Below are 13194 nucleotides of genomic sequence, written 5' to 3'. Positions count from 1 at the left end.
GTTCCCACTGCTCACCAAGCTTTCCAAGCCTGTAGCGTTGACATGACGAAGAGTGCTTTTGCTGAAAGATTACAGCCCTAGGTGTGACCTCTGCCCGCCATGTATCCTGGGTGCTCTCAGGCAAGTTTTCTGTCACCTCACTGATACTCACTTTCCTGGCCTATAAGGCATTTGCTCTACTCTCGGGGGTGGGGGGCATGATGAGAACTGAAAAGGACTGTATGAAGATCTGTGAAGGTGGAACAGGAGGCATGGACAGCGTCTTGCACCTGTGAGTTGGAATTCTGCCTACATCCTGCCTCCCAGCTTCAGGCTTCTGCTCGGGCAGTGACAATATTCACTCGGCTCCATTCAGCCCAACTCGAGGCCCAACTTGTGTGTCACCGCCCCTAAAAAACCCACCTCATATCAATGGCAGAAAATTCCTGCCAACCATTCCCATAGCAGGTTTTGTACCTTTCACTTAGCTTATGAGTGTGCTTAATAACAGTAATAGTCAATATTTACTACATGTTTACCCTGAGTCAGGCACTATTTTTTTTTTTTTTTTGGTTTATTACTTCATGACATCATCATAAGAAGTAGAATCTCATTTATGCTGTACAGGAAATAGACACACAGAGAGGTTAAACAATCCTTCAAATGAAAAAGCCGGATGCAAACCCAGGATGTCTGACCCCAAAGTCCTGTGCCTTCTCTATTGCCTTCTCTCTGTTACCTTCCACCTTTCTCTACCTGGCGGTCCTGCAGGTACCTGTCTCTTAATAGCACTGAAACTCTTTCTATCCAAATACTTTTCCTTCTTTTTTCTCCATGAATGACACCTCCATCCATCCAGTAACCTGGACTAGATGCCTCACAATTAGTTTAACTCCTGCCTCTCTTCCTTGCTACCCGCATTCAATTATTATCTAATTCCTGTACATTCTATCTTCTAAGCAGCTTTGAATCCATTTCCTTTTTGCCATCTCCACTACTGCTGTGCTAATTTAGTCTCTAGGTAATTTTCAGCCTTACAATGAATAACTAAAGATCCGACTTCATTCCTGATGGGGGCTGTTCTCACGACGTTCTTTTCATAACAGTAAAGTGACAACCCTTTGGGATTTATGAAGTATATGTCTTCTTAATAGTATAAAACATTGCTACCTATTCAACTCCCCCAAATCATTGTGCAGCAGGGAAATATTGACAGACAAGCAGCATGTGGTTGACATTAAGTGAAAAGTAGGTTGAACAGGAGTGTGTTTCTCTGAAGAGAGCCTGGGCTCTGGGTAAGGCTCTCTGGGTTTGGGTACCAACTTCATCTTGCATCTATGGGGGCTTGGATAAATTGTTTCCTAAACCTTTCTAAGCCACTGCATCCTTTCCTGTAGATGTGGCAAGTAACTGTATTCATCGCACAAGGTTACTTGGTAGGAAATTCCATTTACTGAGCTTAATGCAGTGGCCAGCACATTGGAGGTGTTCAGTGTTATATACCAATCATATAAATTGGAACCTCAGACCTGAGGTCACACTGCTGGCTTCAAACAGAGAAGGAAATTCTTTCAGTCCTAATACTGTCAGATTCTTTGTTTTAGCTCTCTGCTCAACTTATTACAATGCTTCTACACACCTCCAAATAAGGATTTCACTTCTTTTCAGAATTTCTGCACACTAGAATCACCTGGGGAGCTTCAAACTGCTGCCCCTTCTGGACTCACCTCCAGATGATCTGACTTAATTCTTGGCAAGTACCTGAGCATTGAGATTTTAAAAGCTCCCAAGGTGTTTCTCATGTGGAGTCAAGGTCAAGCCACACTGATCTCGACAAGGTCTGGGTGCATGTGTGTACCCTGTCATAAGTGGCAGGACAGAGGGTGTCTCTGGGGAGAAGAGGCAGGGCTCTTGTAATTGTAAGGACAACCATTATATCTGCTGGAGACACATCAGAAGTATCAAAAGAGCTAGGCAGAAATTGACAAACCTAAATCAAGGCTCTATCTGTTCTGTGACTGAGAAATTATCAAGTTTTCACTAAGATACAAAAACTGCTTTTACACGTTGGTGTCATCCAATTGCCAATGGCCCATCAGTCCAACTTCACAGGGACAGTGAGCACATGGGATGCAGTGATCTACATATCTCCTCCTTCCCACTCCCTTCCTAACATCGCCCTGGAGGCAGGATTTTCTTATGAGAATCCTTTGAAAGAAGCAGCCCATTGTAAGGTTTTGACACTTACCTGGTCAATATTGAAACTTCTGGCTTTGTTAACCTTTGTAGAACCCTTAAGCAACATTAGAAAAGGTGGTTTGTTTAAATTGCAGCCTCCCAAGGACACATCTCTCTTAGTAGTTTTATTGACCAAGTCTAGGACTTCAGGACTCTGTGATAGCCTGGAGCAGGGGCAGAAAAGAGTGACATGCTGAGGGAGACACATTTTCCCACAAGTACACATTCTTCCTGTCATGATTTCTGGGTAAACTTTCATCACCTGTTTGTAATGATATCTTGAGGAGACACTAGGCTTCACTGAAGGAGGATGTGCTATGCTCACCTCTGCAATCCCTAAAATACCCAGCACCAGGCCTTGGCAGCATGAGGGCTGAAGAAATTTATTGACTTGAGCAGTCAGGACATGGCAAAGTCAGAATACTATAGTTCTTTCCTTGGGGTGGGTATAACATAGAAAATACGAAAATGAAATATGCAGAGAGGGGAAACATGGGCACTGGATGATCTAGAATAGTGAACCTCATAAAGCCTGAGGAGTAGGTTAACTGGCTATCTTATGACATTGGAGTAGGAATGTCTCGCAGATAAATCTGCATTATCTCAGGACTGTTGCCTGAGCCTTGAAGGTCACCAGCCCACTGGCTGGAGGTTCATGACCAGTCCTGGATGCTCTCTCTGCCCCGGGAGGATCTTGTCTCTTATCTAAAACTGATTATTTTGTATCAAAAGAAAAGGTTGTTTAGACATTCGCAAGGGGTACCAACTCTGCTCTCTGCATTCCGGGTGGCAATCTGGCCTCCTACCACTGCCCTGGGTCATGCAATTCCTTCGTTTCCAAAACTAGGGATGTTAAATCTCATTGCACAATCTTCATTAAAATGAATAACACTTCAACTGGAATATTTTTAGGGCGATAGTCTGAAAGTTAATTTCAACTAGATCTTTGCCAATGTTATGTGCCACGCGTGCTCCTCACAGGGAGGCTAGGACCAGGTGTTGTTTGTTGGTGGTTTGTTTTGGATGTGTGTTGTGTCAAAGAAGGCATTTGGTATGAGCACTTCCTACTGCCTGTGGTGACAAATCTGACTCTGATAATCAGGCCAATGAGATGCCTTCCCTGTGGGCAAGCCATTTTTACCAGCTGCACGCAAAGAGAAAAGAATGTACCTCTGGACAAAGACATTGCTGATACACCCCTCAAAATGACTCCCTCCCAGGCGCAGGGATTGCAGGGAACTTGAAAAGTCTTGTAGCCTTTGGTTATTTTTCAGAGGCTGGTCATCAATGAGAAGCCGGAGTCTGAAACAGAAAGAGAATGCAAGGGTGAGAACTACTAGAAAAAAGGGTCTCACCATGTAGTCAACTTACTGTCCTTAACCTACACTTACTCTCTTTAACTTAAAACAACTCACTAAACTAGCCTGATTTTTAAAGAGCATTAGATTTTTTTCACGTGTCATTTTTTTGCACATATTAATGAAAATGTAACCTAAATACAGAAAGTGCCTGCATCTCAAGTGCAAAACTCATTGAACGTTTGCAATGTGAATATACCAACATCACCGGCAACCAAATGAAGCAGAATTGACTAGAACCATAGGGACCCTGCCTCATATTTTCATTCTATCTCTAGTCCTCCTTTCCTTCCAAAGGTAAACACTATCTGAATTCCAATAAATCCACTTTGCCTGTTTTTGAACTTTGTACAAATAAAATCATAGAACATGAAGTCTTTTATGTGGACATTCTTTCCCTCAGCATTATGTTGGAAGTTCGTCATTGTACATAACTGTACTTCTTTCATTGTCACTGCTTTATAGTATTCCATTTTGAACAAGTCTCAGTTCATCCATCCAACTGTTGACTTTTTTTTTTTTCCCAATGAGGAAATTGATATGGAACCAGGAAGAAATAAGGACTTAGTAGTACTAGTTTCAGTGTTAAGTACAAACATTTTCCCCAAGGACTCCAGAAAAATTCCTTGAGACTAAATAAAGTAAGAATGTGTGAATTGCCATTCCACTCACCCCGAGTTGTCATTTATTACAGATACATAATGCAGTAGCCCATCCATGTATGTCTGTGGAGATTTAAAAATTGGGCTGTTGCTATCCCTGCTGCTCAGTTCAATGTGACCATCTTCCAGGGTGACCTGCAGGCTGCTAGTCTGAAATCAGCATATAATAGACCCATCAACACAGGTAATTTGCACTTCAGGAGAATGAATGTATCAATACAGACTTTATGATTTAAAACAACGTATAAAACAGGGCATTTAGATTTGAAAGTTTTGACTGTGCTAAATTCATTGAAAGATTATTTTTGACTATTTTGACTCCATGCCGATGAATATAAAAATCTTAAACAAATTATTCCAACATTGATGAATCTGTCAAAATCATTTTAAGGACTGATTTAATGTCTCCATCAATTATACAAAAACGGTTTAAGCATTCTAAATTTTTCTATTTTCTCTTTCATTCTTGTTGAAGTTATTTTTATCAGGATCAATTCTTTTCTAACTTGATTCCTCAATTTTTAAATATATGATTATAATAGTGATGTCTTCTCTTCGGTCATTATGAATTTTTTATTTTCTGGTCATTATTCTATGAAGTTCAATTTTCCAAAGTCAAACTCTGCAGACTTAAGTTTGGGCAAGATGATTTGATTCTTTCTGTCAATTCTTAATAAAAATATGTGTAGTTTTATAGTTGTCATCTTAATTTTGTTGAAAACTATAAAAATTCCACTTGGAAGAAAAAAAATGATCAGCAAAATTAAGATGACAACTGTAAAATTAATTTACCTTCAAAATCTCTCTATTGCTTTTGACATCAAATTTTGAGACAGGATTAAATTGTATTCAATATTCATGAAATATTTCATACCCTTGTCTGGTGATTTAATAACATGCCACTGGGTTCAAAGGTTTGAAATCCAAAGGAGGCCTGGAAGTAGTGGGGCAGTGGGTAGCCCAAGTTGGTGAAACTCAACTGCCCTCTCCTGGAGAATGAGGCAGATCTCACAAGCTGAAAAACAAACATGGAATAAGTTACTGACATTGTAATATTTCACGGCTGAAGTATAGTATCTTAACCTATGTCACTTCACCTGATCTGATGAATGTGACTTAAGCAGCTGGGGGAAAAAACAATTTGATTTCCTACATGATCAATCATCTAAATGTATTGATAATTTTCCAAACTTATCAATCATCGGTAAGTTTCTGTGTGTATAGTTGATGCTCCTATTTTCCTACAAGTTTAATATGCAAACCTGAAGATGTTCTGCAAGTGTGTGGGGAGTGTATATGAGCCAGTTCATGCTAAGGCTTGTGCTACCAGAAAAAGGTGAAACATGGGTGTGTGGCCGAACACCATAATGGGCTGGTTGGGAGCACTGCTCCACAAGGTTTTGGACTCTTCACTCACCATCCAGTCCTCTGAGCATTTTTTGGTTACTCCCACAGTATCATTCAACCTAACAACACCAGTAGTTTTCTTCAGATTTTTCATGCAGCCCCGGAAAGCAGGTGTAGAAATGTTAAATCTGATTTGGGATACAAAAAAAGGAAGAGCTATATCACATCAGGCTTGCTTGAGAACTGGAGATGCAACACTGTGCCCTTGACTGCTTCTCACCTACCATTGTCTATTTGATTTATCTGTTCTCATGGAATTTCCATAATGCTAGTCATTTATGATGCTGGGGAAATCTACTTCCTTTTTGGGTAAATCTGCATTATTAGTTTTAAAGTGATTTTGACAGAGGAATGACAGGGTCCCCAAAAGGTAGAGAAACAGAAGATGCACAATAACTAGAGTTGCTTCCCATTTCCCTTGCAAAGTCATGGTGGTGCATGGTAAAGAGAAAGTAGATTAACAAATTAACATACTATACATAACACACACATAGTAATAGATACTACAGAAGGAAGTAATTGACTAGAGCCAGAAATACTCTAGAAAACTTTTTCTGAGAGGTAAAGTAGTGCTCCTAGGGTTTTGGGCTCTGGAGCCAGGCTGCCTGCTATAGGATAAGGTCACTAACTGCTCTATGCCTCTGTTTCCCCATTTATACAACAGGAATAGGTTGATCTGTTTCACAGGGTTGTCATGAGCTTCAGTGAGAAAATACAGGTAACACACTCAAATGGTGTCTGGTACAGAGCAAGACTCAGTGTGAGATGGTCGGGCCAGGAACTATCCTCATGTTAGCTCTGTCATTATAACAAGAACAATGTCTTTTTTTTTTTTTTAAGATTTATTTATTTATACACGAACCGGGGTACAGGCCAGATGTGGGGGAGGGTGAAAGAATTTACCAGAGACAGAGAGGGGAGAAGAACAGGTAGACTGACTGAAACACACTGCTGAGGGGAGCAGCGGGCGAGACAGGAGAGGTCTGCCCCGCCATGTGGGTTGCTCTGAGGCCGGCGGGGATCGAACTGGCACTGCAGAGGCTGTGGACAGCTTCACAGTGCAGCGCTCAACTGCCTGCGCCACCAGGGAGGCCCCAATAAGAACAATTTCTAAAGCAGTGCTTCCGTGGCTGCCCTGCCATTTTCCCTTTGACTTGACTTCTAGTTCTGTCTAGAGTTGAAGTCCCAGAAAACAGTAACACACAGGAACTGACAGGAGGCCAGGCAAATATTTGTGTTTCTTAACTAAATGATGTTCTAAGAAAACGCAAAGCCTATTTCATTATAAAGCCCTGTGGCAGCACACTTTTAAAAATGGAAACGTGTCTGCATTCATTTTTATTTAATTCATCATAAAAAAAACAAGTCGGAATATGCATAAAATTAAATTTCATTAAAAGGAGGAAAGGATCCTCACTGGTACTGCAGTCTCTGCTTAATTATTTTATAAAGATGGCCTTATGCCTCAGAAGATGAGGCAAGTTCTTATTAATTCCTGGAGTCTGTTTATTGAGCTATATATATTGAGATCCATTCTTTCTTGGATTTCTGCATGTTTTAGATCTGTCAATACCCCTATAGCCTTCTTTCCACAAAGTATAGGTCAAAGGAGGACAAATGTGGCAGAAAAGAAGAGGTGGGCAGAAGGACAGCTGACAGATACGGAGCTCCTATTCTGTGCAAGGGACTATGATTCTATCCTCACAATAACCTTGTGGGGGAGATATTTCATCTCATTATTGACCACTTCTTACAGAGCACTGTGCTAACTCCTTTACTCACGCTGAATCCTCACAACCAGTGGAGGAGCAAGGTAGTTACTATGCCCTGTAGGAGATGTAGCAGCGAGGCTGGGAAAGTCATGTAACTTGTCCAAGGTCATGCAGCAGGAAGGTGGCAGCACCAGGACCTAAGTGGTCAGTGTGTCACACAAGCTAGTGTGACCCACCCCCAGCACGTGGAAGTGACCATGACTTTCCTACAGCAGATATTAAGATGGAACATTCTGACTCATCAAGTTCCACGTTTACTCCAGAATGCAGGGTCTCAACACACTTGCTAGAGGCATATGATAGCCTCGGGGTATATGCTGTGGTATTAAAAACAGTCAGTCCATCGGGGTATGTCTACACACCCTGGGCCTGTCCACTCACAAAAGTCAGCTCCACATTGGCTGCTGGCTGACTTCAGGGGGCAGAAAGAGTACAATGGAGTCCTCAACTCAGTACTGGGTACTTCACAGATGTTCAATAGATGCTTGGCTGAGTTTTACTTTCATATTATTTTCATTTTATTAACATTTCATCACTGCATTCTGTGACACAGGGGGTGAGTTCTCAGGAAAAGACTGTGGGTGATTTGGGGCCCTTGGGCATAATCAGGGATGATTTGCTCTTCTCTGAGGAGCAGATGGGCTTAATAGATTGTGCTTTCTGACTATAATCTTGAACAAGTCATTTTGAGATCTGGGTTTCTATTCCCAGGAGACAGACTACAGTAAGCCGGGACACAACAGAACACCCATCAAATCTCTTTGTTAAAACTGCTTGTTTGGAGGTTGATTATATTAGCTGTGCACTACATTAGGTTGAAATGCTGACTGTCTCCAAAGATCTTCCATTTAAGCAGAGGCCCCTCCTTTGAATGAACTGTCTGCTGCCCCTTCAGCGCTGGGCCATGGCTTACTGGAAGCACTCTTCTATGTCCACCTAGCCCCAATGACCATCACCAGGGGGTTCTGCAACTCTCTGGGCTGTCAAAGACATCACCAGAGGGATAGAGCATGCCCACAAACACCTGACCATTGCTTAGCATTTTACATGCAAAGAAGCAAAAGGCCAGTGAAGTCTTTTGACTGGTCTCTGTCTCGCATTTTCCACATTCTTATAATTTTAGTCAAAAAAGTCAAAGCTTATGCAGGAAAAGGAAGCAGTCCCTTGTTTGAAAGACCCTAAGACTGACTGCCAGGAAAATTTTATATCTAGATGTATCCATACTTCTTTTCCTTCCATGGACAGAGGTGATAAGGGAGGAAAGGTTGAACGCTGACTTCACCAAGGGTCACACTTCTTTCTGGTGGGTGAGCCAAAACTAGAACACTTTTTTTAATTCTCATCTGCTGCCCTTTTCCAGTAAACCCTGACTGGTACCCACTTCTCTATTGAACCACACAAATGCAAACCTCTGAAAATTCCTTTCTACCCCATGAGTCTGCTGCCTCTTCAGCTTCAATGACCAGCTTCATTCACCCCTGTACCTCCAGCTTCATTCACCCCTTCCTTACATCTCTCCAGAAGTCAGGCCTATGTGCAACTGTCTCCAGGCATTTCCACCTGCCTGTCCCTCAGGCTGCAGCGACTCAACCTATCTCAGATTCATCTCATCTCCCTGCTCCTCTGCTGGTGCTCATCACTGACCCAGTGTACGTCAAAGGCCAGGCGTCATTCTATACTCCTTTACTCCCCAAACCAAAATAATCACTGAGCCTACTGCCCCTTGCTAATATATTGGGAACCCACTCCATTTTCCTTGCCTGCACTGTTGCTTCCCTGGTGAGGCCACCCTCATCACTCACCTGTGTTCACACACTCATCAACCTCTCCACTGGCCTTTGCCCCTGTCCTCTCTGATTCAGTCTCCTCTCCACACCACTGGGAGCTGCTGAAAACCCACATTTGATCATGCCCTTTCTCTGCTGGAACCTTCCTTATGGCTCCTTATCATGACTTTCAAAAGCCTCTGGGGTCTCGTCCTTGCTTCCCATACCAGCCACAGGCCTGTTTCACAGAGGTCTCCAATTCTTTGAAAGCCCATGTTTTCTCTAGTTTTTGACTCTATACATGTGTTAATGGTTAGCATCTTTCAGGTCCTGGCCAGAAGCCACTTTCCTGATGTTCTCAACTGGACCAGGCACCCCAGCACCCCAATCTTCCTCATGCACAACACTGGTCACATTCTAGTGTCTCCCTTCTCCTGCACTGGAGACTTTCTCTGTTCATGGTTGTTCCCAACATTGCCTGACGTCACTAGACATGCAATGAAACTTCTGTAATGAACAAATGAACAAGAGCCTCACATGTGTAACATAGTGCTGACCACCTGAAGTTACGGTATTTTATTCCATTTTAGAGGAATACAATCCAGATTATTGATCATTCATAACTAGCTATCATGGTTGAATTGCTATTTAATATTGATGATATTAAATATTAATATCATCTCTTTGGCCCTCAATTTCTTCCTTAAAACTCTAAGATTGCACACTATGATCATGCAGGTCCCATCCAGTCCAAAGAATCTAAGGAGTAAGACCTTCACCTCCAAACTCTATTAAAGGCTTTTTTACCTGCATATTTATCTTTAGGAGCAACACTGATAACTTTAAAACAAAGGTTAGTACCTCCTAGCTAAGGATGGAAGGAAGCACAGATGTATAAGGATTCCAGGAGAAAGAATGCCTTTATACCTGTATATAACACTTAGCATGCCTTTATAAATTAGAAAAAGTGATTTATAAATTAGAAAAAGCATTAATATATAAAAGTCATTATCATAATCAAGTATTCTGGGAACACTTTTAATGTAGACATGAGGCCGTTTTAAGCTTCGCAGGGATTCTTCTTTCTACACATTAACAGCTATCAAAAAGGCTTTTTGAGGATACAAACAAATCAACAAATTGCAAAAAATTATTTTTAAGTGCATTCTCATTTAGATTAAGCTTCACTTCCTTTCACGTTGATTTCATTCATTTATATATTGATTGATCCAAGAAAAGCTACATAGCTATTGCACATTCTCTCACATATAAGGGGTAGACAACACAGATGTGCTTTACATTCTAGGAGACACTTCCTGAAGGCAGCAACTCCAGTTTTCAGTGCAGACCATAGGACAGCCTGCTCTCCTACAGGGCCTTTAAGGGCCCCAGGTCACAGCCTCCATTCCTATTGGCTGCTTTGTCAACATGTGTTCCTTGTGGTTTCTCTCCTCCCAAGAATAACAATGGTTGAGTACAGTTACTCTACTCTCCATCTCCCTTCCCCATGGCTAATCCCATTACCCAGCATTTACAGCCTGTTTTATGCTTTGACAGACACTATTAATACTCAAATGTTAGCTTCTCATGTTTGTTGCTGGAATTTATAAAGGTAGACTGACCAGTGGCAATCATAGCCTCTATGAGGGGTCATCTGCTTCCTTTTAAAACAAACAAACAAACAAACAAACAAACAAACAAACAAAACCCACATCATCTTACCTTTCCCTAATTGCAATTGGAATTCCTCCCAGATAATATGTGCTGAAGTCAAATATTTCACCTTCGATTTTAATGCTTTGCACATTCACATTTATCCACATAAGCCTTTGGATTTTTCCGATTTTAATATGAATCTGAGACAAATGAGAGATGAGTCGGTAAGCAACAAGACACAAAAGGATGCTAGTCACAGCGGTCCAGAGCTATTGTGTGTTTGTCTTCCTTCAAATTCATTTATATAATGATAGGAAGACTAAGCAATAGCACTTCTGGATAAATATAATATTAAAATACTTTACTAGAAATGTTTGCATTTGAAATTAATCACATTTTGTATATACCACATAAATGCTATATATTGCACATCCAAATGTTCAATTTTTAAAAGCATATGTCTCTCAGTAACTGTAAGTTCATTGGTTATAGAAAAGTGTTTTGGGCACTGACTTTATATGGAAAGACAGTTTTATCATTCAAGTAAACAGACTCAAAGGATCTACCGTATAATCTTTGCCGTTGTTTATGAGGTCTCTAAATCCTTTTTCTTTTGGTGGCTCTGAATCCAGTTTATATCGCACCATGAGACTGCCATCTTCTATATTTAGAGAAATGAAGCGATCCTAGAACAAGGAAACCAAGTAGATTACCAGAAGACTCCACTGAGGAAGAGCTAAGTGCTAGAATGAACACAAGTTACTCTCAGTCACAATCTGGTATCAGCTTCAACTGCCTCCTTAGTAAAAAGGGACAGTAGTACTATAATATCCAATCCCTGGCATGGGTGTGATGGTTCAATATTGTAGTCATGTTAAACAGCATGAACAGTGGTTGACACACAGGAAGGACACAAAAAAATGCTAGCTGTTATCATGATTTTAATTCAGAGCAATCTATAACCAGCATGAAAAAATGGAAGCTGAAAAAATACAAATCATTAATATCATTTGAAGACATGACTGCTACCTTTTGGAGAGAGGTATGGTCTACTTTAGCTAGCTAACATTTGTTTCCTGACATATTCCTATGTCTCAGCTTCATGTGCTGTTTCACCCCCCTCTGTCTGACATTCAAATGTGGTGGGTTCCTTGGGGATCCCACATGAGACCCTGCCCTCCCAACATGCTTTATTTGGAATCACAGTCACTCCTGTAGCAGGAACTCAACTGTGCCCATGAACCTAAACGTTTTTCTCCAACTGAGACCTATGTTTTCAGGGCCAGGCCTTGGATCTAACACCTTGCCACTATCACTAGTGTGACTCACAGAAAACTCAAATTTGTAATTTCTCAAACAGACCTCATGCTCTCCTTGCCTGCCACCTGCTGCCAAGCCTGCCTCTCCATCCTTCACAATGCTCTCTCTCTCACCTTGCTAAGTAAGTTGCAACTTTTACTAGGATCATTCTGGATCCTTCCCTTCTGTTCCCATGCCGTCAAATCTTATCTGCCTCGCTATTTCTTGCCACCTAGTCTCAGCCACAACTCCATCAGCTGGGCTACACAGTAAGAACTCACTCTCCTCCCAGGTCCACTCTGCACCCCCTTGCATCCATTTTCACTTTGTAGCCAGTATGGTCTTTTGAAAATGCCAGCATAAACATGTGACTTGCCTTGCTCACTGGATAAATGCCCTTACTACTCCTGAGCAGATGCTGGGAGACCCTGACCAGCTCTGTTGCTCTATGTCCTGGCCACAAGAGTCACCCTCCATCCCAGCTCCCTGCCTTTCCACCTATGAACCTTCTTTGTGCTTCCTAACTTCTGGCTTTCAGATGATGCCTTCTATGGGTCCTCTGAGTCAGATTAAGAAGAATCCTTTGCTCCATTATACATCCTCATTTCCCCTCAAAGGTTTTCCTGCTCACTACCATTGTGATGAATTAATTAGCTGATTAATGAGCATAACTGTTTAATAGTTTTCTTTTTTTTTTTAATAGAGGCATGTTTTATTTATTTATTTGTTTGTTTGTTTTTTTGTTTATACATGCACTGGGTACAGTCAGAAGCGCGGGAGGGTGAGAGAATTCACCAGAGCCAGAGTGGGGAGCAGAACAGGCAGAAGGACCGAAGCACACTGCTGAGGGGAGCAGCGGGCGGCAGGAGAGGTCTGCGCACCATGTGGGACCCTCCTCCAGTGGCCGGGGAGCAGCTGGGGATCGAACCAGCGCCGCAGAGGCCGCGGGCAGCTTCGCAACCCAGCGCTCAACCGCTGCGCCACCGGGGAGGCCCTGTTTAATAGTTTTCTTCCCCTCTAGACTATAAGGTGCTTGAGGGCAGGAATCATTCTGTCT

At 41.9% G+C, this 13194-nt stretch overlaps 1 protein-coding gene across 4 annotated transcripts in view; it reads right to left on the bottom strand.

Moving 5' to 3' along the window:
* LAMA3 (laminin subunit alpha 3) overlaps positions 1 to 13194 on the bottom strand; it is a gene marked incomplete at both ends in the record, with an annotated part of 236526 nt that overhangs the window by 15364 nt on the left and 207968 nt on the right. For all 4 annotated transcript variants that reach the window (XM_084252823.1, XM_084252824.1, XM_084252825.1 and 1 more), the window contains 7 exons: positions 2228 to 2381; positions 3388 to 3519; positions 4248 to 4387; positions 5112 to 5252; positions 5655 to 5772; positions 10905 to 11038; positions 11405 to 11524. In XM_084252823.1, the coding sequence (XP_084108949.1) occupies positions 2228 to 2381; positions 3388 to 3519; positions 4248 to 4387; positions 5112 to 5252; positions 5655 to 5772; positions 10905 to 11038; positions 11405 to 11524 (939 nt within the window). The remainder of the gene's footprint in view (positions 1 to 2227; positions 2382 to 3387; positions 3520 to 4247; positions 4388 to 5111; positions 5253 to 5654; positions 5773 to 10904; positions 11039 to 11404; positions 11525 to 13194) is intronic.

This window comes from Talpa europaea (genome assembly GCF_964194135.1).
Source record: "Talpa europaea genome assembly, chromosome: 13".
Lineage (NCBI taxonomy): Eukaryota > Metazoa > Chordata > Mammalia > Eulipotyphla > Talpidae > Talpa > Talpa europaea.
The sequence above is the reverse complement of the archived record's forward strand: the minus strand, read 5'-3'. Positions and strand labels throughout refer to the sequence as shown.